At 44.4% G+C, this 27,879-nt stretch overlaps 1 protein-coding gene across 2 annotated transcripts in view; it reads left to right on the top strand.

The window, feature by feature from the left end:
• Positions 1–27,879, top strand: part of UBE2H (ubiquitin conjugating enzyme E2 H) — a 55,663-nt gene that overhangs the window by 21,391 nt on the left and 6,393 nt on the right. The window contains exons 2-6 of one of the 2 annotated variants that reach the window (XM_075024532.1): positions 6,485–6,561; positions 7,251–7,325; positions 18,539–18,578; positions 19,268–19,320; positions 23,390–23,518. In XM_075024532.1, coding sequence (XP_074880633.1) covers positions 6,485–6,561; positions 7,251–7,325; positions 18,539–18,578; positions 19,268–19,320; positions 23,390–23,518 — 374 coding nt within the window. The remainder of the gene's footprint in view (positions 1–6,484; positions 6,562–7,250; positions 7,326–18,538; positions 18,579–19,267; positions 19,321–23,389; positions 23,519–27,879) is intronic. The other variant, XM_075024533.1, reaches the window with a different exon arrangement.

Raw genomic sequence — 27,879 nt, 5'->3', positions numbered from 1 at the left:
TCCTCCTTCTTTACGCTGTAGGATTTAAGTGAGTTTTGTGTCTTTCAAAGCTGTGGGATTCTTGGGCAAGCCCAATTCAGATCAAAGGAAGACTGAGATTTGCCCCAGCTACATGAAGATAAACTGCAGATTGCCCCAGTGGTGTCTTCCCTTCTTTGGGCTGCTGCAGACCGTGGGGCTGTGGATACTGACACCAGAAATTGTGCAACACAATGTGCTTTGCAAATAGCGAACCTATTTCTGGTGCTAGAAAACCCCTTTGCTTGAAGCTGGAAACTGTGAGCAGTGCCCTGTAGCAACGGGAATAACTAGCTTGGGGGAAACCAATGGATTTTAATAATCTGAATGGGTTTAGCCTGGAGTTCTCAAGAACTTTGCAGCAAACAGGTTGACTAAAAAGTGCTGCCTGTTGCTGCTTGAAGAAATCACAAGAGCTTGTTTTTCTTTTTAACCTTTTTTTGCTTCTGACTAAGCGTCCTTTCTTCTGGTGTGCTCCAGGGATAGACAGAGAAGTGTGAAGACAGTTAAATGTGAGTAAAGGGCAGGGACTTTTACTTGGGGAAAATAAGAATAAATATTCCTGATGCTTAAAGCATAGAAGTCCTGGTGTTGGCTGTGGTTTCACGTGTGCAGCTGGCACCTCGGGTAGCTTGTATCAGATGAAGGCAGGGAGTTCAGAGGAGGCAAGGCAGCCTATGAAGGCTTGGAGGCAGGGAGGCAACTGAGCTGAACTTGCCCTTTTGCTGCCCACGCGTCAGCGTAACCGGTAACGCTGCTAAATCATAGGGCTCCTTAGAGATAACTGCAGGTTGTGTAAGTTGTCTAAGTGTGTTGGAGTGGAAGTTGTTCACCTTTGTAAGAAAATAAACATGAATAACCATCAGTCCCAATATTAGAGGCTATTTATGTTGCAAAATTCTGCTTGCAAATACCTCAGAAGAATTCACACCTCTGATGTCTCGAACAAGCAGAGCGGTGCTTTCTGTACCACAAGCAGCTAAAGTGGCTGCATTTCCATCGCATGGGTGGTGTAGCAGCACTCGCTGTCTACAAAGCTCATTGCGAAGGAAAAAATATCAACTGTATTAACCTTATTTTTAAAACACCCTTTGTCACAATATAGTGAGTTATTTTCTCAAAGATGGGTTCTCAACTGCTCAGGTGGCAGAGCTGGATGATTTTTTTATTTTTTTTTTAAATATACATAGGTGTAGTCTTACGATTTTCCCTCAAATTCAGAATGTCTTCTTTGATGAGGTTCTTCACCTGGAAGGATAGCTGTAGACAAGTCTCTAAGTAAGAAAGGACATGGCAGAGATCCTTAGAAGGCAGGGACTTGCTTTCTGGTAATCACCATTGACCTTGTATTGAGATGCACATACATGAATGTACAAGTTTATTTTTCCTTGGGGCATTCCAGTTTTCTGCTTTGTCTGCCTCTTTGGGGCAGGCTGCTCATGGCCATTTGTGTTGCTAGGCTTGCAAAAATATTTTCAGTGAAATATTTTTAGCTGGAAAACTGATTTGCCCAAGCTTATAACTTATGTTAATTTTAAAGAAACTTCATGAAGGGATTTTTTTTTTTCAGGCTAAATGTTTGCCAGGAAAAAGCCACTCAATCCTGCAAACAGACTAGCCATCTGTTGGCCGCGATGTTCATCTGGGATTTTGGGAGATCTGGGTGTGAAGTCAAATCCTAACAACTTTTTTTTTTTTTTTTTTTTTATTACTGCAGGGGAGATCCAGCCCAACAGTGGTGGGTGGCCCCACACAAGGATGAGGGAATGGGACCTGGGCCCTGGAACAGGCAAATCCATAGTGGCCAGTCTATTTCTGACTGATGGTTGGGCAGTCTCTCACTCTCCAGATTTGAAAGGTTTTGTGGGGGTTTTTGTCCCAATGCAGAATGGGCAAAATGCTTTAAATCACTTTTCATTCTGACAGAAGAAACAATTTCCTATGAGCTCAACCCTGAACAATAGAGCCTTGATCTTGATAGGGGGCTGTGGATGTTACTGTAATGCTAATAGGTGGTGCAGTTGGCCTTTGCGCTTCTAGCACATTTCAGGCACTATATAGGGAGTCTGTAATCAGCTGCAGAAAAATTCCCTTCTGTCTCTCTCCTAGCAACCCCTTCTGAACTGATATTTGAAAATAAGCTTGCTTTCCATATCATCATCTAAATATTTTCAACACTTACTGTCATTAAAATTCTCTTAATAGTTTTGGGACTAAGATAATTTATCTTCAGGTCCTCAGGACTCCCTTCTAGTTTCTGTGGTCTTAAGGTAAAGCTTTTGAACTTCTTATCTGTTAGAAACCTGACTTGTATCCAGATTTTGCTCTCTTCTCAACTTTTTCACTGGCTATATTTGACACAAAGTCAAATTAGTATACTGAGATGATAAGGAGATAAAAGCAGCAAGGCCATAAGTCACCTAGAGTAGTAGGAGCAAGCTGAGAGTCTTGAAAGGGATTTGTTTGTATTTTTGTTAAGCATTTTAGTGCATGTGATGTGTTATAGGTTGGTTTTGTACCTCTGTAATCTTGACCCAGTATACAAACAGTGTAGCCATGTGCCCTGCTGTGGAAAGAAGGCAGACTGCTTGTACCAGTGTGAACCACTGGATTGTCACTAAAATCGAGAACATTGAGGTCTTTATCCATTAACTGCTCATTCTGTTTCTGTAAATCTGAATAATGAAAAGTGCGGCGAGAGAGAGAGTGGGGGCATAGAAGAATTTGTCTGGACAGAGTAGACTAATACAAGGTGAGGGGTTTTTGGTCGTCCCCGTGAATGCTGACTGCATGTTTGAAGTCCTGAGCATTCACAGGAGTGCTTTCTGCACAGATTTACATCAGTAGCCGATGAAAGAGGTGGATGGGCATCCTGGACGCAAACATAGCGAGAACAGTGTGGGGGCTGCTGCGAACAGTCTGGTCACCTTAGTTGTGGAAATCTTGCTCCAAATTCTTGATGCTCTTTTCCTGGGGCTTCCTGAAGCTGTACGCAGTTTGCTGAAGACCTGGAGCATTTCTCCTTCCTGGGAGCTACTTGGGCTTCCTGCAGGATCCGGCACCAGGCCTTGTCTAGCTCTGAATGCAGGAGGAGAGGTTTGTTGTGCCCTAGGCACAACTGGGTTCCTTAAGTCTTGTGGGTCTACAAACTGGCAACTCTTTTTTTGGATCTGAGACGGCTGATTAATTGCTGGCCTGTTTGGAATGGGATTCATTTGGGATTTGGTTGTAAGAATTTTGCTGTATGGAAAAAATCTGTCCGAGCTGAGAAAATAGTTGGGTCAGAGCCTGCGTTCTTTACTCTGAGATACATCACCACGAGCTGTGGTGCAGCTTTGTCTGGCAATGTGGTCCCAATAGTCCTCCAAACGTGTCAAGTCCCTTCTGCTGTTCCCCCATGCTTTTCCCTTGTGCTGTTAGGGGGTTCCCTCGTACGGCTTTGTGGGATGGAGAAGCCTTGAGGTCTGCCTCTGGTTCCCAGTCTTCCTGGAGTCCCAGCTTGTGCAATAAATGTTTCCTTTTCTGAAGACTTGCTGGAAATGGAAAGAACTCATAGGGTGTAAATGTTCTTCTTTCTGTAATTGCTCAATGCACTTCTCCTGTTAATGCTCTTAATAATTTTATCAGTGGGATTTTGATCCTGGGCATCTCTACCTTTAGAGAAAACTTGGTAGAGAGGGGAAGGGGAAGATGACTCACCCTACTTGTGTTAGAAAGTGGGGGCTCATGTGGAATTTACCTCGTGCCTAGGAAAGAGGGCTTCCCCAGCTTCCTCAGTTCTGCTAATGCATTTCCAGAGATTCCCCTGTGTTGATGCAAGGGCTTTATTGCTGAAATTCACTTTGTTTTTAGTCTGTCCTCAAACTCTTTTATCATGTTAATAAACAATGCGGTTGTTCCCAAACCTAGCATCTGCATCCCAATACGTATCCCTTTTGTAAACCAAACTCACTTGCTGGGGTTTTTTGTAGGAATTTTAGGTCCTTGCCACAACAGGAACAGTAATCAAATATGGCACCGCATTGCTTACTAATAGTGTTTTGAATTTGGGAACGCTAGGGCTGAGTCTGAGTGCAGAAAGCTCTGCTTTAATTTATGGTCAGTATTGACTTGCGGAGCAGAAGAGCGTATAAGCTGCAGCTGCTCAGGAGCTCACTCTGAAGATCAGGCTGGGAGAGCTGTTTTTTATTAAGTGGTACTTGATTTAGTCCTAAGTAAAACCATTTGTATTTAACCTGATCCGCGAAGCTGCTGTAAGTGTTAACATACTTCAGTATTAAACGTTTCACTCTTGGGCATCATCATACACGGCAAGTTTGTATAAGAGCCCGTTTCTGACCCTGGAATAGTTATCCATTAAATGAGCGTGTACATTTTCAAAGGAACTTAAAGTCAGTTGAGCCTGTATTTAAAACTTACTGTCACGGTACCGGGTGATGTGAAAAGATCTGGTGACAAGTGTCCCTTAACATCAGGACTGAAGCAAGCTGCAGTACTTCAGTGCTAAGCTAGTCTCTGCAAACCTGTAGAGATGTAGCTTTTCCCAGAGATGGCTTTTAGCAGAGAAATCATTGGCACTTGGGGCAGCAAGGCATTGATCTGCCCTTTGTGAGCTGATCTTGGGTGACTGCCAGGTGCAGCGAGCTACTTGCCATTTAACTGTAGGGCAGAGCAGCTTATGCTGAACCAAGAAAACTCCTGAGCCAAAACAAACCGCTATAAACTTTTCTCCCTCCCCATGAGAATGAGGGGAAGAGGGTTATTGCATCCAAATTCTTTTGGAGCTGGCACTGTGGGAAAACTCTGTCCAACCTGGGAGTCATTGTACTTGAGGAACTGTAATAAATCCTGACGGACCCCGCAGATGGGACTTGGATCTCCTGTGTACGAGTACGCACACAGACTGCCAGGATTGAATTGGCACTTCTGGATACAGGGGCCTCTTCTCTTAAAGTAGTTTGTGATGCACCTTAAGCAGACTTCATGGATCGTAATGTGAGATCGGGGGTAGGTCTGAGCTGAGAATTACTTTTTCCTGGTGGTAGATCCCAGGTGGGTCAGGAATATTTAAGTGAGCATGTACATGTGTGCCCAGGCGCATGTGTGTGTGTTTGCTTAGCGCCATGAAGGTGCAAGGGTGATCTGCATTATTGCTGCAAAGTGGAGAGCTTCCTGGGCAAATTTTGTGCCTTGAAAGCAGAAAACCTTTTGCATCAGAGTGAAAAATCTTGGTTGTAAAAGGGAAGCTGGCTTCAGTTCCTCTTAGCCTAAGCATTTCTGCGAAGCTCACTGCTGTGATGTTAAGGATCTTTTATGAGATATTCTGTGCTGTTGCCCGCTTCCCTCAAATGAGGGCAGCCTCTGTGGTGCAGAGCTGAAGCAGTCTGAAGTTCAGGTGGGAATAAACCTTTGATTTTTCTCCTGCTCTGTTTTTTTCTGATGCTTCCCTCATAATTCATATTAAGATTATTGATTAAAGGTAATTGCTATAGGATATTATTCACAATCCATTAACCCTGATTTATAGCAGAATTCTTCAGCAAGCTTGGGTGCTGAAACATCACCGTTAATTCTCTTAACTGAGCCTTACTTGAAATGAAGATTTCTTGCCTTTCCATATGTATTTCCTTCTTCCCAAAGCACTGGCGCTTTGATTCTTTCCTTTAAATGTTGAGAAATACAGTTGTTCTTTTTGCACTGTAACAGTGCCTCATAATCTCGCCCTTCTGCCATCTCTCCAAAGACGCAGAGTTTTTTGGTCTTGCAAGTCAAATTAACATGAGATTGCCGTAATTTGCATCGTAGCTGTGGGAGGCCATCTGACAGCGCCGAAGGCAGCCAAGGAGAATTGAATTCATCAGCTCTCGCATTTGTCAGAGCAGGGACTGGGGCGAGTTCTGCTCCTCTAATCTGGGCAGGAGAGTAAACATTTAATGTGAGTGGTTGGCAAGGGTGACTTTCTGCTTCGTGGCTCATCTCCTGAGCACAGAAAGGAGAGAGGTCTCTCCGAGTCCTGGCCTCACCTCCGAGCCTTGCCTCTGGGGTTCATGTCTGTGTGCGGTGAGGCTTTGGAGCTGTTGCTGTTTCTAGATTTTTAGCTCCCCTCCACAGCCTGAATATGTTTCCAAATATGTTGCTGATAGGGACTCGGCGTTTTCTGAAATCGAAGCTCATGCTCTGCAGAAGTAGATGGAGAACACTAAGCAGCTCTGAGGGGAAGGGAGGCACCATCTTGAGATTGCTCAATGCAGGGGGAGGGATTCTTCAGTGTGTAGAATTGGCTTTTACTAACGTCATTGTGGTGGTGTGGTCACTTAGATGTGTCATGATGCTTGAATTGCATGTTGTAGAATACTTTGAATATTTGGCTTTAAACTATTTGGTTTGACTTCTAGCAAGTTACCTGTACTTGATTAAATGGGTTTTGTTTCCTGGACTGACTGTTTTCCTTTACTTGATGTATCAGTATTGAGAGCAAACATGAAGTCACAATATTAGGAGGACTCAATGAATTTGTTGTGAAGTTTTATGGACCACAAGGAAGTAAGTATATGACCCAGCCCTTCTATAAAAACAAACTAATGGCTCATGGTGGGGAACAGTAAAATGACACACTCTTCTGGAGTGAAAGAAGAGATGAGCAAATCTAAGTGGGGGTGAGAAATCAAAGGGCAGCAGTGTTTGAAGGCTGCTCTCTCAAGGGCGGGGAGAAATACAACTGTGAGCATTAATGCAGATGAACCACCTCCCTTGGAGCTGAGCAGAGCTGGATGCTGCCTTTGGACAACTAAGCCCTCTGCTATGGCCTTCAGCACAGCTCTTGTTGATCCTTAGCTTTTCTAGACCTGGCTCATAAGCTTTGCATCGGTCATCTGAATTTTTGCAGAGTTTATAATTAAGATGGCTTTTCTAGTGACTAGATCACAAGTCAGGTCTCCAGTGTGCCTTAATTTAGTAACACCTCTAAAGGTAAGTAGATTATTCCAAAGTCTCTGTTTCTAATAAGGCTCTTGTGTCTTTGTTCCGAGATCTTCTGCAGTATCAGTTAAAACCATGTATTTCTTGTCAGGCAGCACAGGAAAAAGGCTTTTACCGTAGGAGGTTTGATATGAAATCTTACCCCCTGATGGAGCTAAGTATTCTTGTAAGGATGTGTTTTGCTTAATGCTGTAGTTCTATTTATTCTCTCCTGAGTTACAAAGTGTCTAATACCTGCATTTCTTTCATTGCAGCACCATATGAAGGTGGAGTATGGAAAGTTAGAGTCGACCTTCCTGATAAATACCCTTTCAAATCCCCATCTATAGGTAACCAATAATCACTTTCAGTTAAAATCATGTTACTGTTTATGCAGGAGAGATGTTATTGCTTGCAGCATTGTTGCAGGTGAAGTTGCACCAACCCTCAGTACAGTCATAAGATCTTTACTTCAAGTCTGCAGAATGCTTTTACCATAGACTTCCAGATGTCACATGCTAAGTAGAGAGGAATTTTGGTCTTTTGGCTGAAGGGCTAGGAGCTGGAAACGTGATTTGGTCATGTGTTCGTGTGTTGATGAACTAAGTCTCTGCTATGTGCTTTTTTAATAATATATCCATTCGCGGGTAAGGTGCAGGATATCACAGTGCGTGCTGGAGCCTGTTTATATAAAATGACTCATTTAGTATGGAGAGCAAAGACCTCAGTGCATGTTCTTGGACGTGGGGTGAACCTAGCTTTTGGGACCTCTTGTCCAAAAGTGGATGGAAGTGAAGGCAGGAGCTGAAACCTCTGTCCTCTTGGACTAGGTGATGCATATGTGGAGGAACATAGAAGCAGGGACCTATCACCAGAAAAATTTAACCTTTGAGAGCAAATAGGAAGTTTTTTAAGGGAATGTTCTTTCGACTATATCCATCCTATCTTTGTCCTTGGGTAACAGTGATCTAACTCAGATGTCTTCTGGTACCTAACTTTATTCCAATCACTTAGGCTATAAATAAAATAGCCAATGTTGCTTGAAAAACTGGAGCAGATGCATGAAGTTCCAACATCTGTATTCTGGCTTATGAAATAAGTGCTGGTAACTCAGTGACATGGCACTTTTCCATCAGAAGGGTGTGCTTGTGGCTCAAGCCACCGGAGGACTTTAAAGACTGGAGAAAACTGCCCAAGGAGAATGATGTGGAAACTTGACTACATGGGTTGGACGAGATGGGTCCCTTCCAATATCAACATCCTGATTTGGAGTTGATAAGTATTGGCTGCTTTCTTAAAATAGACTCTTACGCTAAGAGTGCCTTATATTTAAAATCTCTCTCTCTCTGGTGTGAGAAATAATCTGTCTAGTTCCAAATGTGAACCATGCTTTTTGGGAAAGAGTGATGCTGTTTTTATGCCATCCTTTACCTTTCTTTTTTTCTGTTGAAACTTTAGCTGAACCACAGAAATGTGCACGCAGCTGAGTAACAATGCAGTATTGCTGCAGCTATGAGAACCCCTTTCTCCCTCCTCTTGAGTCGGCTCCGAAACTTGCTATAAACCTCTTAGGTTAGAGACTGTTTACAAGATGCACAGTATGTTATTTGGTGCCAGTCATTTTTTCCTTCCTGCCTCTCAAGTGCCACAGGCTGATACAGGTCAGGGTACTGTCATGTTCACAATCTTAAATATGGGTTTGCTACGGACAACTCTAAGAAAGCATATAAAACCTAGTTTCCTCATTGTTAATTGCTTTGGTGCTAGTCAACTCAAGATTATTTTTCTCTCCCTGATGTTCTTCCTGTGTGTATCAGAAATCAGGGTTGCTGGCTTAAAGCAAAACTAAACTTTCTTTCCAGTAGCCTATGGAGCCGATGCAGCTAAACGTTGGCCAGGCTCTTGTGTATTTGTATTGCTGTTGATTTAGGCTCCGGTTAGTTGCATGGAACATGGTAGGTTTGACCTTTTGGTGGTTTGGCTTGGAGGCTGTTTTGTGCCATTTGGGATAGGCAGGAGTAAAAGGCAGCCTGGGATCAGAATTGGCCCAGCTGTATTTTCAAAACTGACACCACAAGGATGGCCTTTCTCCTAGTGAACTTGGGGAGGGTGATGGGTGGGTGGGTGTGGAGTGGGTTATTTTCTGCTCAAATTGCTTTGTCCCTTCTAATGTTGCTTCTGCTGCCTTCCTTGTAGTACAGCAGCTTTCCATCCGTCAGCTTGCTTATACCCGCTGTGACTCTTATTCCAGACTCATTGCACCTTCTAGCATGCATCCCTCACCCTACGAGTCTCTGTTCAAGTGGCTGAAAACCATCTCTTCTCTCACTGAGCTCCCCAAAAGGCTGGCTCTTGCTCTAGGGCCTGCCTTGCTGTCTGCTGGACGAGGGCTGCTGGAAGCGCAGGGTGCCTCCTGGGCGAAGCAATGTGCAGCTGAGGCTTCAGGTTGAATAAACAGTCGATGCTAGATGAGAGCTGGCTTAGGAAAGAAAGGGCTCAGCTCTGCTGCGGGGAGGAAGGAGCTGGGGAGTGGAAGCGCCAAGGAGAGCGCTAGGACCCGGGGAAGCTCCCAGCTGGCTGCAGGAAGAGGTTTATTTTTCTTTGTCTGGTTCCCATTTCTGCTGCCCCAGCCCAGCTTATCTGGACAGCCAGGGCTGAGTGGCGTCTCAGCCCCTTCCTCTGGGCCAGCCCGATCTCTGCACAGTTGCTCTCGGAGGCAGACTCGGTGTGTAGTGCCTGATACCACTGGTTTTGGCATTACAGATAGCTCCAGAGTGAGCCTTCATCCCAGCTGAACTGGGAGCATTCACAAGCTTATAAATGAGATGATCCTATTCTCTCCCAGGTCTGCCTGTTCCAGTGAGCACGGGTGTCCTAACCCAGCAGTCCTCAGCCAGCTTGAGCTCTGGATAACGCAGGGGTAGGAATTAGTAGGGAAGAAATTTGCTGTGGCAATCTCTGATCTGTAAAGAGGTGGAAGCGAAGGATTTCAGAGATGGTATAGCCCATAAATGGACAGAAGGTCATCTAGAGCACACATGTAGCTTGTTTGCAGCCCTTCTGTTCTCAGCACCGCGTAGCTCCCACTGTGATGATGACATGCAGAGTTCAAATTGTCTGTGTAAGTCACTGGCTTGTATAAAGTATAGAATCCAGCAGTTTCTTTTCCTTTAATAAATTACACTTTTATGCTGAAGCTTAAAGCAAAAATGCTGTCCTTGCAGCTTTCCTTGTTCCTCTAGTACTGTAGGCTAAAATTTTCTTTCCATCTTAGAAAATCTTAATGCAGTCTTGAACATGGCATGGGCTTTTTGCAGCAAATAACATGATGGCTTGAAGCATATCCGTGCATTCTAGAAAGCCGTTTCTGAAAAATGACTGCTAATAGTTGCTTTCTAATCTGTTCAAATTGCTTTTATCCCAGCATGGTTCTGAGTATAAGGTACGTGAAAACTTGGTGTTCTCTTCTAAAGTGCGACTGACAAACCTGAATAGAAAAGGGTTTTAAAGTGGGTTCCAGATTTGTCTTCTGGAAAAGTGCAGATCTTTTCTTAAACCCTAAATGAGTGGTGGTCCTCTTCACCTTTGAGGGTCTCTAGGAGAAGCCTTCGCTCAGTGTGGTGGTTCTTCTCCTGCCAAATCTTTGCTCCCTTGTCCCATCCACAGCTCCCTTCTCAAATATGTGTGGCATGTATTTCCTGCCCTTCTTGGGTTGGTAATTATTTCTGTAGTCTATTAAATGATGCTGCCCCAGGGACAGTGCTCTCCTGACAATGCAGGTGATGCCCCTGCTTAAAGACCTAAACCATCCTGGGATCTGTGTGAAAAGAGCAGTTCCCTCAGAAAGCTTCCAGTGTTTCATCACGTCCTGCAGTACCTTTCCGGTATTTCTGGCACTGCCTGTTCCTTGCTTGGTCTTTGCTGTGTAATCGGACAGATCCCATATTGGTGCAGGATGATTTTTTCCTAACGAACTATACAACGTACAGTAAAAAGGGAAATGCGCATCCTGGAAGAACACATATCTAAATGGAGCCAGATGTAGGGCTGTCAGGTTGGCTCTGGGCTTGAGTGCACCCATTGAGATGAACTAACTCTGCCGGTGATCCCTAAATATCCATATCTTCAGGGTTGAAACAAACCTCCTGAAATTGAGGAGTTTGTTAGAACAAAACCAACTCCTGAAAAATACTCAATTGCTTTCTGAAGCTAACGAATGCTGCCACTCTTAATGCTTTTGTCAATTAATGTAAATATCCCTGCGTGCTTATGAGGACCCTAAGCACTCCCCTGGTAGATGTTTCATTCCATTTTTTCTTTCTCCTAGACAATATGTTTTGAGCTGTTTATGATTTCAGTAACCCTTCTGGCATTGCTTCACTACTTTTCCCTTCCCTCTGGGATTTAATATCTTCGGGGGAACTTTCTGCTTAGCCTGTTCCTGCTTTTTCAAAGGGGAGTTGTGAAGTACTTGAAGTACTGTTTTGAGCTCCCAAGTCAGAAGAACACTTTGTGTAAATTTTGTATGTTTTTAATCAGTCCATATGCCTGCCAAGAGCCGGAGATTAATGCTCTTGGAAGCCATAAACACGGGAGGAAGCGCAGAGTGTGAATGTCCTGCCCTGCTTAGATGATAGGAGCAGTAGAAACGTGAACCTGGAAGCCTCAGCTCTTACCTGGAAGCACCGTGGCATTTATTTTATTGCTAAAAACTGCAGAAATATTAGGCCGGGACTGAGTCACTCTGGTTTCTTAATAATCAAATGTCACAGCTGCAGAGTTTGCATACAATATGCTCAGAGCCTCAATTTCTCAAATAACTTCTGTATATTTATACACAGTTCTCATTTTCCTTCCATCTCTGGCCCAGTTATCTGCAGATATCTCACATTTATATTTCACCTTTCTCCTAAGTGTTTTGCAAAACAAAATGCCTAGTATGTACACAAAACATATGGAAGTGTGTGTGTGTGTATGTGTATGTATATAACGAGACATTGTGGCAGCCAGTACAGGAATGAAGCAGTGTTTAGCTCCAGCCAGGATTTAACAGATCTCTCCTGGCCTGTGCTTAATTTTTCTTTTTAACTGCAGCTGCTATTTTTACTTTCAGCTTCTCTCTGGATTGCCTTACATTTTGCTACTTAGAATTTCATGAGTCACTTATCGCCTGTGACCATTCTGAGCTTGCTCTTCCCTGTGTGTGTTGATCCTTACTCTGACCTATAAGCGATGTGAAAATGCTTGTTCTTTCAAATACGCTTAGCTTTGTCTAAGGGGAAAGACGAGACACCTAAAGGTAATTTGTATCCCTGTCTCCACTCCGGTCTGACGTGCAACTGTGCACCCTCTGCAGATTCCCTGCTACAATCGGAGAATGGGAACAGACTGACAAAATGGGGTAGGTGTTTTCAGCCTGGCTTGGCAGAGATTCACTGCCTTCTGTGCCAGTCTCTGAAGCCTGGGCATCAGGTGATGGTGCACCTAAGCAATGAGATGAACTGATATTGGGCAATTGCTTTGTGCTAGTTGTGCATGTTTTTCCAGAGATGGCTGCTCTTAGCACCAGTCTGTAAGTTTGTGGATACTGCTTTTCCGCTTCCAAGAAGGACCGCTCAGTGATTCACTCCGAGCAGGAGGTCCAGAGTTTATAGCTCTGCCACTATATTCCATCAGCTACAGCCATATTTTTTTGTCCTGATCTTTTCCTCGTGAAGCTGGTGCAGAATTATTTATGGTATTGTTTTGGAAAACTACTAGAATTTGAGTATGGTAACAAACTGTTCTACTTCTGCTGTTAGCAAGCTGACATTACACAGCACCTCGTGCCACCACTGTGTGGTGAATGCCTCCATGGTGAGTGCACCGTGTTATATTTGACTCGGTTGTTAGTGCTCTGCATGGGCTCCTAACCTCCAAGTTTCATAAAAAATAAATCCTTGACTTTGCCAGCAAGAGCTTATTGACCTGAGAGCGCTGGACAAGGTACGCACCTCTGAGGTGGGCAGATCCTGTGCCCTTCAAATGGGGAACAGCCACATGCTAAACCAGTTGTCCCAGTCCGCAGAGGGGAGCAGGTACTAGGTTGAGGACTGGAGCAGAGGTCTTGCTCTCATGCCTTGTCCCCCATCTCCTACCATGGTTTCTCAACCTGTGGTGTGTGGCAGGCTTGTGATCAGTTACACAAGAAGGTAGTCCCTGAAATGAGTGCAATGTGTTTTTAAAAATTAAAAAAAAAAGAAAAAAAAAGAAAAAGAAAAAAGAGCATGTCCCCTGCAGGCTTTTGGTTGTTTGGGAAGGGGGAAGTAGTTTAACATTAAGTTTAGACTAATCTTATTTGGCTGTTTGGTAACACTGCACGAGTACTTGGAAGATCTTTTTCCATTAGGTAGATTGTCCAGTGGTTAAAAAAAGCAGAGGAAAACCACTGCTCTTGACCTCTATGTGCTGTACATAAGCTCTTTTGCGTGCTGATCTCTGTGCACATAGTTCTGCCCCGAGCCTTGGGTGGTCACCCAAGCCATGTTGATTTGGTGTGGTATTTAAAACTCACTGTATTCTGCTTCAGAGAGACTGTAACCACCTTCCCACCTCGCCAGCCAGGCAGTCTGAACAGTTTCCTGACTTGGCCTTAATCACTCATTAAAAATAAAACTTTGAGGCTTGTCAGTCTTGCTGCACTGAAAAGTCAGGAGTGATTACATACCCTTGTCCTGTTGGCTGTTTGGCACCACGGTGGTACACAGATAGGAATCTGCTGTCACAGTTGTTCAGGTAGAGAAGTATCCAGCTGGCCTTATTTTATGAGCAAAGAGAGCCGACACGTGGGCAAGCAGTGGTGAATTTGGGATGGCTAAGTGGATATAAACCAGCTCCACTCTGGCACGTTCCCCAGAGCCAGTGGGAAGTCATCTTGAATTTATCACTGGTGTGGGTCGGCCATGTAGCTGACTCCCCACGGAGCAAGAAGACGCAAAGCCAGGAGGCTGAGATGTGCTGTGTCTGCTGGCATGCTGCTTTTCCTCCTTCCCGCGTGCTTCTGCAGGACTAGCAGCACTAGCATTGCTTTGAAGAGCTGTGCTGCAGGAAAAAAGTCTCTTTTGGGGACCTCTCACCTAACCTACCAGCTAAGCTGGCTGTACTTTGAGCTCAGATAAGCATCAGGCTACCTTTTGATGCACCGCTTGTTGGATTGCAGCCAGTTCCTGACTTGGAGGAGAAGCACCGAGGAGTGAAGAAAGCTTTTTGCTGCTGCGGGCCAGCATATTGTGCAGCTGGAGCTGTGGAAAGAGTGAGGAGGCAGTCCCCAGCCCAGGTTTCTGATCCCTCTAATCTCCAAGTTTTGTGTCCATTCTGCCTGAATCGTAGATGAGCAACCTGGGCAAGTGAAAGGTGTCCCTGCCCACAGCAGGGGGCTTGGAACTACATCATCTCTAAGGTCCCTTCCAACCCAAACCATTCTGTGATTCTATGGGGGCTGTACCAAGGCAGGGCACCCTTTCTAAATCACAGTCTGGCCCTATAGGCATAGTGATAGGGGAGCAATTGGTGTGGAACAACCTCTTGCAGGAGCTTTCTGCCTAATGGCTCCACAGGAGAACGAGAGTTACCTTGGGAGTCCTCAGTGTTCCCCAAGTTATCCAAGTATTTGGGCTCTGCCTCTTGGAGGAGAACTTGCTGGCAAAGCAGCTTACGACAGCACGTTGGTTCTCGTAGTGCCTTCTAGCCATTTCCTGGGAGCTTTAGTCTGGAGCTGTTCAAGAGAGACGTTGACATCAGCATAAGTCTGAAATTCCTCCCTGGTTCTCCGCTGTGGTTTTGCTCACCTGGAGAGCGTGTTGAGCTATTGTCCAGCTGCAGGGCCTGATCCTTGGAGTGAGCGTTTTGACCCAGCTGCGAGTCAGTGCCCTGGATGTTCAGACCCATCCACGGTTGGTGCATGAGTGTGGTAAGAGAACTTCATTTTGTACTGGAATACGTCCAGCTGCTGGAGCTTTATGAATGTTCTGTGTTTGCAGCACCAAGGAAGATTGACAGCCTTTCAGTTAGCTGATTTTTAATTTAAAAATGTGCTTCTCTTCAAAGATCTTTGTCAACCTAAGAAGTGATTACTCCAGGGCTATTGCTGAAATACCAGCATTTTTGAAGGTCAGCATCTGCATATTGGTCTCAGCATCTTCCAGTATCGGAACAGATGTGTCCCTTTTCATTGTGTAACTCTTTTGTGGATGTACACGTTTTTTTCTGTTATCACCCAACGGCTTTTCGTCCATATGGATTTTATGCAGTCCTGCTTTACTGTCAAAGGCAATCCTGGATCTTGACGTCTCTGTATGGAAAGGGTGAACTTCAGCCACTCTCTGCTCAAATTCCTCCTAAGCATTGGCTTTTCAAGGGTTTAGTGTGAATATTGTTTTAAAATGTTAAGTATTTACAGCCAGTCCAGCACACAGAATCACAACTGCTCAGGCTGTGACCTCGGCTTCATGCTCCAGGCTGCGGTGAGAACCCAGAATCAAGAGCCTGTCCCTTGGTACGCTTCATGGAGTGCTCCCCTGCAGTTCTGCACATTATATTTATCAGGGTGTGCTGTATCCGACTATGGCAATAAACCTGCCCAAGTGTTTATGCTGGCTTGGGAGTTTTTTTTACTCCTGGCTTACTCTTTAAATTGGAATTTCATTTTTACATGGATGTTTATGCTTGCTTTGTCTTTTGTATTTGTGAAAATAAATACAGAGCAAGTCAGTATTATTGGAGCAATGTTAGTGCTTTATCACTGCAGGTGACTTACATTTCAAATAAAGGAGGAGATAATAGTTTGCACTTGTTTCTGGGTCAGGAAAAGGAAAGGTATGAACAGAGCTGCTCTTGGCCTGGGCACTTTGTGTCTCTAGTAGAATGAGACTGGGGGGGACCTTGAAGAGTTGCAAGAAGATGTGGCAGCAGCCTAGGAAATGAGAAGTGCAGGGAGAGGATGTTTGTGTCCTTTCTTGAAGAACAACTGTTTAATTTCAAAGCTTGAGACCAAGGACAGTGTGAAAGAGGGGATTGTTCCTTGCCTGGGTGAATGCAAAGATGACAGAGAAGAATTACAAATCTCTAGCACAGGAGCTGCTTGAGCGGACAACCTAATCTTGTCTCCCTGGATATCGAGTGCAGCTTAAATGCTGAAGTGTGTGAACAAAATGTTGACCAAAACCTTACAGGTGGGTTTGCAGCACAGCCTTGTCCAACTAGCTGCAGGTGGCTGTGATAGAAGGTCCTAGGAAATAGGTGAGATGATCAGAAAACCAAAATGAGAGAAGGCAGAGGGATGCCTGCATCTAGCTGCGTTAAAGAGAGCCAGTCTGTGCCCTAGGTACCAGAATAAAGAGTGTTTTACTCAGCAGGTCTACACATAACCATCCTGTTCTTGTTACCTGGTGTCTTCCCCATCCTCTCTTCTATTCTGCTTTATCAGAAACTTGACTTCCCCCCGTCCAAGAGAGAGACAGGATTTAGAATCAGGATCAGTGCTCACTGCAGTTCTCCAGTGCCAGCATAATGGATCTGTGACCTGATTTAAACCTGTGAGAGCCACCATAACTTAAATATTTGATGGAACTACAGCTTCCCTTTTTAAGTCTGCTTCAGTTTTTCAAGCTAAATCATGGCAAGGTATTCCTGAAAGACACTTGTTAGCGTGGAGTTGTTTTTGTAGTTCTCAGTTCTTTTAGAGATTTTTCTGGCTCCAGGCATCGTTTCAGCCTTGCGTTGTATTTATGCAAAATCCGAGCAGTACAAGTAAACATGAAATTATATTTGTATCATAATACATGGAAAGAAAGGGAGTTAGATCCATATGTCAGCTCTTGCCACAGATGGGAACCATGCTGTCACTCAAATCACGATCACTCCTTGTTCAGGCAGAGATGGTAGATCAGTGCTGCTGCAGTGTCTAGCCTGGAGTGGCTGGATAAAGATGGTGCAAGTAGGGAGTTTGCTGAATTGTAAACAGTGATGTGTTTCATTTGCTTGCTTTTTGGGCTGCTCTGGAGAGGAAATTTCTGTGTGTTTTGAGTCCTGGAAGGAGCTTTTTAAATGGGTTGAGTCAATATCTCAGACCTAAATTTCTTACCCATTTTTATAAACATGGACCTTTGTCAGAAGAAATAGTTGCTGTTAGCTTATGTAGATTTCTGCTTATTGCAGAAAGGCGTGATTCCCACATGGGCAGTATTTGTAAGGCTTTACAGGCTACGGGATGGTGGTACAACAGAGGAAAGAAGGTTTTATTTTAAGTTCTGAAAAAAAAATCAACATAAAGAGCTGGAAGCAGCTTAACCTGGTACAGAACCAAGGGTTGCAGTAGCCCTTCTGGGCAGAGCCCAAATGATTCAGACAAGCCAGCAGAGCTTATAGCACTCAATCCATTTGGTAGTGAAATAATTTGAAAACTCAGTTCTGTATCCCTGTACTGTGTCCATTCTGTGCTGGGGATGTGTCCTGCACCCAGGTATTTGGTTCCTCCTATTGAAAGGAAAGGGAAGAGTTTGGAAGCTGGATTCTGCATCCGCTCCCAGCCATAGTCTGAAACACTTAACTTTTCCTTTTGGGGTGGATAAGCTTTACTTCTACGCAGGCTATGGTGCCAAGTATGATGTGTTACAATTCCTTTAATATCTTTGTTTTATAAACTATTTGTGGGAGAAGAAGGGAGTGTTTTTGAGGTGCCATCTGCCTTGAAATGAGGTTAAAGTAGGCAGCTGGAGAACACAGCTTACCTCTAGCTGCTGCTATCAGATGCAGTCTTTAAAGTGTGAGGCATCTTCTACCATGATGTTGTAAGTCTTGAAACCACAGGATTTTTTTTTAACTATTTAATTTGCAAGTCAGAACAAAGAAAGAAAGCACTATCAAATCTAGAAGTCTGAAATGTGGACAAAGCTAAGATGAGCTTTCTCATTCTAGACCTTGCATTTGAGCTGTTTTCTTTTCTAGGAGACCAGAGGTACCAACTGATGAATTAATTGCTGTATTGCTGCAAAACTTGAAGTATTAGCTCTCTGCACCAGTCTCTGCCCCTGAATGGCTTACAAACGTAGACTAATGTTGCAACTTCAAGTTCATAGAAAATCTTTGTTGGGAGACATTAAAAAAAAATAAATCTTAAAGCAAATGTTGAGCTTAAGTTTTGTGTTTACTCAGAAGATCCTTGCAGCTTTTAAAAACACTTCATCTGATGTGGGTGCTCAGTTGTGCTGATGGGCAGTTCTTTTCAAGACAATACTGAACCACAAAACCTTTGCGGTCCTGTTGCACTGTAAGCAGAGGATTTTGCTGAATTTTGAGGGAATGGAGAAGGACCCTAGGGTCAGAATGTTGCCTGGTATTTTAAAGGTTACATAGCTATATATAGCTAAGGCTGGGTTTTCTTTGAAACTAGTCAGATGAGTCCTTGTTCAGTAAATTCCAGACTTCTCTTGAAAAAAAAACAACAAAACAAACCAAAAAAAACCAACAACAAAAAAACCCACCTCTTTGGCTGTTTTCTGCTATTTACCCATGTGTCTCTTCGCAGGATTCATGAATAAAATTTTCCATCCCAACATTGACGAAGCGTAAGTAAATCCCTAGTGTGTGGTTTTTCTAAGGAGTTTGTCTAATTGTAACTGTATTTTGGCTTCACGTAATACCCTGATGAGTTGAATAATGCTTTCATCAATCTAAGAGTCCAGAGTGGGGGATTTGATTTGTTGCAAGTTAACTTTCAGGAGTGGGTCAGGCTGTGGGCAAGACTAGAGCTGCATGCTGCAGACACTGTTGCAGATGTGGTCTTGGTATTGCAACATGCTTCCTTTACAGAAAATTCAAGGTTGCCAGTCCCCCTCCTCATTGGCATTGTGCCGGCTTTCTAGCAACAAGAACAGCGTTGGCTAAGCCATAGCTCCCTCTTTAGCTGAAGTTCACGTCTATCCTAAAATTCTTCAAAACATAAGATGTTTTGCCACCTTTTTTTCAGTGAAGGTTTGTTAAGGGGAGCCACCTATGCTTCAGTCTCTCCAGCAGAGGCCCATATGGACCAACTAATTCAGTAAAGGCTCCAATTTACTTTCTTTTGTGCAGAGTATGAAGATTCATGTAGTTAAAGGCTGCCCCTCTATTAACCACAAGGTAGGAGTAAATCATAGCTTATCTGAAACAGTGGGGCAGAAGCAGGGCAGGGAAAGGGAGGGGGTAGATTGTATTAAATCCCCAGAGTATTTTTGAGTGCGACTGTGTTTAATTCCATCCTTTCCATATGTTTCAGGTCAGGAACTGTATGTCTAGATGTAATCAATCAAACTTGGACAGCTCTCTACGGTGAGTTTGGCATTTCCCGCAAGCTGATCACATGAACATCCGTATTTGGTGTGTTAACATAACACAGCTTGCTGGAGACAGATGATCTTAGGCCAACTTTTGGGTTTTGTATTGTTTGTTGGGTTTTTTAACTGAAGTTTTAGACTCCTCACTGAGCCAAGATCACGTGAAAAATAACATTTTCATGTGAAAATACTTTTGTAACCTGTTTTTATCCCAGAGAGGGAAAAATATTCCATAAACCTTACAAAGGATCTCTCAGTCCGTTGCTTGGCATTGTCTGGCAACTGCGCAACAGCACCCCGCCACGATTCGGCATTGAAAGAGAAGAGTGACTGTATCTAAGTGAAATCTAGTTCCAGTTACCCCATCCATGTTTTGTACGTGCATTCAAGCTGGTATTCTTCATGCACAAGGCTATGATCCTAATTCTACAGAAGCTGGCACCAGAAACCATTCCTGTTTATCAGCATCATTTCATTGCATGCTAAGAGGTGGTATTGCATCTAATGACTGCACTGCTTGCTGCAGAATGTTTTGAGTTTCCCATTAGGTTGTTTTTGGCTATAACTGTCCTTTTTAGAGACAAAAAAAGATCAGCTGGTAGCTAAAGACCCGTTAAAATAGCATTTAGGGAAAGCTGAAATTGTTAAAAGGAATACAGCTGAATATCTAGTCTAGGTTGGCTGCATTTTAAAAATGCAAACTTCAGATGTTCCAATTATGCTTTGTGGAAGGGTATTCAGGGGAACGTGCACGTCAAATCCTTCACGTTCTTCCATGAAAAACTGGTTTTACCTATGTAAGTTGAAGCTTTGAAGCAGTTGCTAGAGAGACAAGCTACTTTACCTTCCTCACAAGCACAATTTGTAAGGAAATACTAGACTTGGTGAATCCTGGGTGGGAAATTGCTATAGCAACTTGCTGAACTTTACTCCTCGTCAGAATGCCTGAAGTCCTCGTTTACTAGATGCATGGTGTACACTTCACATGGTTTTGTTGTGAGAGATCAGCTTAGCCGTGACCCAGGTGGTGTTGCTAATGGAGGAAGAAGATGCTCTTGTGTCCTGCAAGGATCTGATGCGAGACGGAGGAATTAAAGTGGTGTTAGCAAACCAAGCCCTCTGCTGGGGATGAACCTGCATGGTTCAGCCAGCAGCAGAATCTAGCTCAGTGCAGCGTGTGCTGCTGTTCCACAGTCTTAAATGCCACCTGCAGATTGTGGGGATGGCTGGACAAAAGAAAATCACTCCAGTGTAACTGTGGTGGTGGTTTTGTGCTCTGGCACTATGGGTTCTGCTTTGGAAGCCACGCATGGATAGCCTCCCTGTTCTGCAGCGCTCCCTCCCAGACAGCCACAGTGGGGTTTCTGCACTATTTCCAAACAGTTTCATAGGAAGGCTTTCTGTGAGAGGTTTTCTAATGAGCACTGCTGTATTTTTTGTCATCATTGTTGCTTTTAAAGGTAGAAAAAACAGCTTGGGATTTACTATGCTTGTGATGTATTAATATCAACAAGCTTGCAAAAATCTTTTGCGTTTTTCCTTGTGATATCAGTGATAGGTGCTAGGCAACTTGAAGGTATCAGATGTGTATTCTGTATAGAGCACCTTCCACAGTAACTGGTGAAACTTGGCATTAGAAAGTGCATCGCTTGACAGTCATCTTATTGCAAACTTCCCTTGCCTTGCTGCAGGATGCCTTGAAGCTGCAAGCCGGACACTGGGGTGACTGCATTCGCTCTGCCCCTTCCCTCGGAAGTCATCAACACTAGAGTGCCTACGTCACCTCTTCACTACAGGGCTTTGCCTCCTTATGTGAAATAAGGAGGTGGCCCATTTCTGAATATGAAATGAAAAGGGGGAAATAACATTCCTTGGTGCCTCTCAGCACAGCTGTGTTGTTGGGAGCGTCACCCCTTTAAACCAGAGTGCTCCTGCGCTGGCAGAGGAAATGGGTCAGATAATTCAAGGAGTAACTAAGGTGGAAGAGACCCAGAATAGCTACCAATACATTCATGAAGACCTTGTCGTTAAATTCCCTCTCCATCCCTAATGACGTATCAAGTCTTTAGCGCTGTGGTTAGGCTTCCTGCACATGTTCAACTAGTTCCTGCTAAGCCAGTGCCACTTTGGAGGATTTGAAAGAAGGGGGAAATTACTGAGGTCTCTTAAAAAAGAAGAATCCCTGCAGTGTGTCCTGTGAGCCGTGATGGCCTCCCAGGGCTCTGCTTGCTCAGCCTACATGACAGTTTAGTTGTCTAACAGCCACAGAGAAATACTTGATCTAAACCTGCTCCTTGCAGAGACTTGACCCAACTTATTGCTGATGGTGTCTGAACCCACTCCCTAGGAGGGTTAATTGGTTTACCAAGAACAAGCCACTACCATGGCATAAAGTATTCTTACAGAGCATTCTCACTGTTGTTTGTGGTACCTCTTTAGATTAGGATCCTTCTTCCAGTTGCTGTTGTGCTTCATCCTAGAAGCAGCTGGTGGCACCTGGCTGCTCAGTGTGCCAGCTGTGGCAAACTTGGTCAAGGCACTGTGTGCACTCTGAAGTGCTTCATTGCTGTCCTCAGCCAATATTGGAAGGGGCGACAGCTTCTATATAGCAGAAAGAGATTTCAGGGTAAAACCACCTAATTTCCTAGTGGTGTCCCTGTATAGCAGAGACCAGCCAATCGCTATCCATAGCAATCAATGTCATTACTTTTTGCAGTTGGGTGATGCAGTATCAGCTATAATGAACCCTATGCTCCTGAGTATATGAAGCCATGGCCTTTCCTCCTGTTTAGGACTTGGAGATCTCCTTCCCCCCTACCTGCCCATGCATTTTTCATTAATCTTTCAGAAAGTTAAGGGCTCTGAGATCCCTGCCCACTGTCAGGTCTGGTTGAATTTAGTAGCTCCATGAGGCTCAGTGGTGGCTGGGCTCAGGAACAGTCACACAGTCTTGTTCCTGTAAGAGGCAGGTTGAGATGGCTAAACTGCTCATCTGATGGATCCTCGGGAGTGTTGGGCTTCCCTTCTGACAGCTCCACTTTGATCCATGCTAGAGGGGATGGGTGATGCTCATCCACAGGCAGGATTTCTCTGCCACCAGGAAAGAGACGCTCCCTTTAATTAGGGGGGGAAAGTGGGATCCTGATGAAAGATGTGTCAAATATTGACAAACAAAACCCAACAGAAAACCCCACACAGCGAATGCTGGTCTGCCTGTATCAGCAGCTCTCCAGTGGCTAGAGCGAAACCTGGCACACAGCCCTGCACTGGGGGTTTAATCTCTTCTCTGCGTGGGTGTGCATGGTCCTTGTGAAGCCCCCGAGGAGAAATGATGACGCAGGGCTTGTTTCTGAACACCCTCACTGCTGAAGTGTGTCATCTTAGGGATGTGGGAAGAGGGTTTCGTGTGTCCACAGTTACTCATAGGCACCAGAAGTATGTTTCCTGTTGTGGATTATTTAGCGATAGATGCCAACTGGCACCAAGGTGTTAATGTGAGTGCTTCACATTCTGCAAATTGTTTTGAGTTGGAGGAGGGACTTGTTGGTTGCTCTTTCTATTAACACAATCATCTAAAGCACTCTGGAAGATGTTTTATGCTTGAGGTATGTCAATTTAGTCATGGAGCATGAGACATTTAAAGATGGCAATAGAAGGAGGCAGAAATAGGAGAACAATTCAGTGAGGGGTGAAGCGCAGTGTTCTTTGTTTTTCTTTTTTCCTTTCTTTTTAAGCCAGGGCTGAGCCTCAATGGAAAACAAGGCAATTGTGTCCTTCCACTGCTTTGTTTAACCCACAGATACCTGTATCTACGTTTTTGGGATGTCAAGTAGTTTGTGCAGTTAGCTGAGGAGCTGCAGCATACCTCCAGCAGCAGCAGCTCTCTTATCAGCCATGTATATGCTTTCTCCGATGCAGCTTCCTTTATTTTAACTAGCGCCCAGATTGTTGGTGCATTTGCCCTTGAAGCTTTGTGCTGCTGTTTCAGTGCCGGTGCTTGCAGGATGGTTAATCGGACTGACTCTGGGTCTGTGAACATGAACAATTGTGTCTTTCACTTGCAGATCTCACCAATATATTTGAATCGTTCCTGCCCCAGCTGCTGGCCTATCCTAACCCTATAGATCCTTTAAATGGTGACGCTGCAGCCATGTACCTCCACCGACCAGAAGAGTACAAACAGAAAATTAAAGGTAAGGGTGTAATAACATATTGCAGAATGAGTGGCGTTACTGTGATTCCACCCTGGGGGAATGAGGTCTTTGCTGTACGTTTGTGTGTCAATGCCCATTCCTTCCCATTATGGCGTCCCTGTCTATTTTAAATGAGGGTAGTCTGAAGTAAGGGGTGGATGAACTGTTGCTGCTTGACGACTAAAGCTGGTGTATGCAGTATGTGGAGCAGGGCTTTTAAATCACTAGCAGACCCTAAGCAGGGAAGGTTGTAATCAAACTGGGTTAGGATTCAACATGATTTTGAGAGATCGGAGAAACGATTCAGAAGAAAAGGTGTGTGACCGAAGAAGGGACAAGGAAGAGTGCTAAACTGAAATGGGAGCATCCAGTTGCACAATTACTAGATAGAAAGTGGCTTCTTAGCAGTTCTGTGGAAAGTGATCTGAGAGCAGCCATCAAGGAGTCAGTGATGCTGTTGCAGAAAGTACTTTTGTACTGTGACAGAGCAGGAATTTTTGTAAATGCCAAGTACTCATTCCATGCTACTTCCTAGTTAAGCCGAGGCTTATTAGTGCTGTGCCTGGTTCAGAGACTGCCATTTAAGAAAGCTGCAGACCAGTTAGTAGTGTCTCAAAGGGTGTAACAAGGGCAGATGGTCTTGAAGATGCGTCTTAAAAGGAGAGATGGAAAGAATTGGAGGAGTTTAATCTAGAGGACCGGACAGGGTTGTGAGCTTTGTGTCAAAGGTGCCTTCAAAGAGGAAGGGAATGATTTATTCTGTGATCAGTGTGAGCAGGATGTGGTCACAAGCATGTAACTCAGCTGGGGGAGCCCAGGCTAAACATTAACAGTGACTGGTGAGGGTATGTGAGCACTGGCAGAGCCGGTGAGGGTGCTGGTGTCTCTGCTCCTGGAAGGATTGGAAGGACGTGCTAGACAAGGCTGAGAAATAGAGTCAGTACTTCTGTCGTGGTTTAACCCCAGCCAGCCACTAAGCACCACGCAGCCACTCACTCACTTCCCCCCCACCCAGTGGGATGGGGTAGAAAATCAGGAAAAGAAGTAAAACTCGTGGGCTGAGATAAGAACAGTTAAATAGAACAGAAAAGAAGAAACTAATAATGATAATACTAATAAAATGACAGCGGTGATAATAAAAGAATTGGAATATACAAATGATGCACAGTGCAATTGCTCACCACCCACCGATTGACGCCCAGTTAATCCCCGAGCGGTGATTCCCCCTGCCCCCATTCCCCCCAGTTTATATACGAGATGTGATGTCACATGATATGGAATATCCCATTGGCCACTTTGGGTCAGCTGCCCTGGCTCTGTCCCTTCCCAACTTCTTGTGTCCCTCCAGCTTTCTCGCTGGCTGGGCTTGAGAAGCTGAAAAATCCTTGACTTTAGACTAAACACTACTTAGCAACAACTGAAAACATCAGTGTTATCAACATTCTTCGCATACTGAACTCAAAACACAGCACTGTACCAGCTACTAGGAAGACAATTAAGTCTATCCCAGCTGAAACCAGGACAACTTCCTTGGGATTAGGGAAGGCTCCCAGTAAGGACTCTCAAATACTTTGGATAAACCTGGTGATAGAAGGACTGTCCTAGCAAGCTGATAAGTGAAACACAAATTGAATTAGTCTTGCAAACGTAAGAAATAAGATAAAAAATAAGAATTGTGCTTTAAATTTGTGCTCTGCCTTCCCTAGAATCAGCTGCCTGCAAACAGGAGCAGGGCACCATTTCCTGACGTGACAGGCCTATGGCAAAGCCATGAACTTTATTTCTTCCCTGATCCAGTGAACACAATCAGCCTTTAATCTAACGGTGGGAAATTTACAGCCTTTGGCCCAGATTTGGTCTTCAACTAAGTTTTTAAGAGGCCATGACTGCCTGATTTTAGGGGTTTTTTTTTGTTACTGAATAACCATAAGACTTGTTTGCCCATGGGAGCCCTGCCAGAAAGGTTTGCAGGGCCTGTTCAGCAAGGAAAGCCTCCATGAGCAGCACGATCTAATCGCCTTCCTGGTGTGAGGTGGTGTAGCAGCTTTCCTAACGGAGCATTTTGAAAGTTTACTGGTGTTTGGAGAGCACAGGTATCCCAGAAAGACGTGGGATTTGGTGGTGGAGTCCTTCCATCAGCTCTGCCACGTCACTCCAGAGTGGTTAAACCTCGAGTCACTTTGTTCAGATGCAAAATGACTCTTCATCAGCTGCAATTTTTGTTTGAGGGTGGAACTCCAAATGAGGCCAAGCAAAGCTGTGATTTAAATACTGAGTTATTCAGCCCACTTTGCTTGACTCCTCTGTCAGCTGCACGACAGGATCGCAAGAACTACCCTGCAGATCTGGCCTGCTCAGTATCCTGAAGTCTATCACCTGTTTTTTCATTTGAACAAGCTTCCAGGCAAAATGGTTTGTCAGATAAAATCTCCAGGGCCAACACAAGGGATACTTTGGCTGTCCACTATGCTTTAATGAAACAGGAATAAAAAAAGATAAACCCTTGGAAAAAAGTGAATAAACTGATGCTAGCCAACAGCAGGTGCTTCAAGGAAGATCTGAGGACATCCCTCAGGGAGGCTAAATGGGATAGTCTGCTCCCTCGTTTCCATCCTGCCAGCCAGGTACAGGCTGTGAAGATGATCTGGAAGGAGTTTTAAGTGCTTGCAACTTGTCTCATGTTCCATATACCCAAGAGTCCTGCCTCTGCTGTCTCTTCCCAGGCTTGCGTGACAAGTATAAGATAGAGCTAAACACTGTCATTCCTCATATTGTAGCATTTTTAAAAATAGCCTTGGACATGTTAAAATTGATGCAATGGATTGTAGCAGCTTCTCTGCTCTGGGAAACTCAGTAGTGCAAATACATAATTTATTGCTGCTTTTCTTCATTTTTTAGTTATGACGCATAGAACAGTTGTTAGACATGGTGGTAGTGAAGCAATGGGCATAGGCTTAGAGATGTGGCCCAAGATTTTTAGTTCCTGTCATTCTTGGTATCAGACCCAAACAAGTAAGGATTTATTGTGAAACTTATAAATGTCCATTAATATTACCAATATATGGCTGGAGACTGTGATTCTTAGCACTAGAGCCTTTAGGTAGATGAAGTAGTTCATGGACACAGAGCCAAGTAAGTGCACCTTTAAAATCTCCCTAGCAGTCCTTAATGAGGTGGCTTGCCTGATCACTGCAAGAGTACCAGAGTGTGGGCTTCAGATATGCAAAAATGCCTAAACATTTGTTTGTGTTGAGCTGTTGGGAATTGGTGCTTGACTCCTGGGTGTGCTGCTTTTTCCTTCTCTTGGGTAGCTCTAATATGAAAACTTCTTTTGGGAGGGTGGCAGTGGTGAGTAACAGCAGCTGAAGGATACTGAGGGGCAGGCTGAGTGTTTGCTGGGAACAGAGGACATCTCTGGGAGCAGTTCTCCCATCCCACATCTCAGCTCTGAAGTTCCAGTAGAGTCCTTTGAAACACCAGTATGGCTCACAGGCACATACCAGCCACGGGGAGCAACCACAGCTTGTTATTGTTGCTCCAGGGTTTAAAAACAGATGAATCAAAGTGGTGTTTCCCTGGTAGGAATGGGAGCATCAAGGCTTTCCCTTCATGATGTGAACAGGCTTCGGCGGAGGACGGTTTGTCAGTAGTATTTAGATGGTGCTGTTTTCTTCCCTTAGTAGACTGAAGATCCAAGTTCAATACAATTTTCAGCGCAGAAGCTCCCTGGAAGTTTGATGTTTCCCAGATTAAACCTTCAGAAAAACCCAGCCCAGGGGCTTGGTAGCTTTCCTGGGTAGAAGATGGTATTTTAAATTTGAAGTGCTTCAAGTTGTGTTTTAGCTTAGGCTCAAGCAGGCCTTTTCCAACAGTAAGAAACAGTGGCTTCTGTGTCCAAATCTCCAGTGGCCCAGAGAGCACTTGAAGTAGTAGTCAGTGAAGAAGTGCTGCTGGCCTCCTGTCCTGCCATGGTTGCTGGCTCGTGACTACTGTGTTTGGGGACTCCCAAGGCAGCTACAGCAGTTGTTTAGCTGGGTTTGGGGTAAGCGTAGAGGGAATGTATTTCTCAGGTGCCCAGTGAGGGGTTGCCTTTGTCATCCAAGGACATCCAAAGTCTTACAGCAAAGGAACTTGGGTTCCCTTTGCTGGATTGTGTAAGGAATAACAATTTATCAGGGCAAACACCCTTTCCAGAGGGATTAATTCTTGGAAAGCTATGGGAAGGGAGTAGCTGCTACAAGGATATGTCATGTCAGCATCTCATCTCCTTAGCTCTGCTTGTCATCTACTGCCGGCCCACCTTCCTGTGTAAATTCTGTGAAGACACGCTGCTTTTTTGGGTCCCTCTCATCTTTAAGCCA

This window comes from Buteo buteo, chromosome 4, assembly GCF_964188355.1.
Source record: "Buteo buteo chromosome 4, bButBut1.hap1.1, whole genome shotgun sequence".
NCBI classification, from domain to species: Eukaryota; Metazoa; Chordata; class Aves; order Accipitriformes; family Accipitridae; genus Buteo; species Buteo buteo.
The sequence above is the reverse complement of the archived record's forward strand: the minus strand, read 5'-3'. Positions and strand labels throughout refer to the sequence as shown.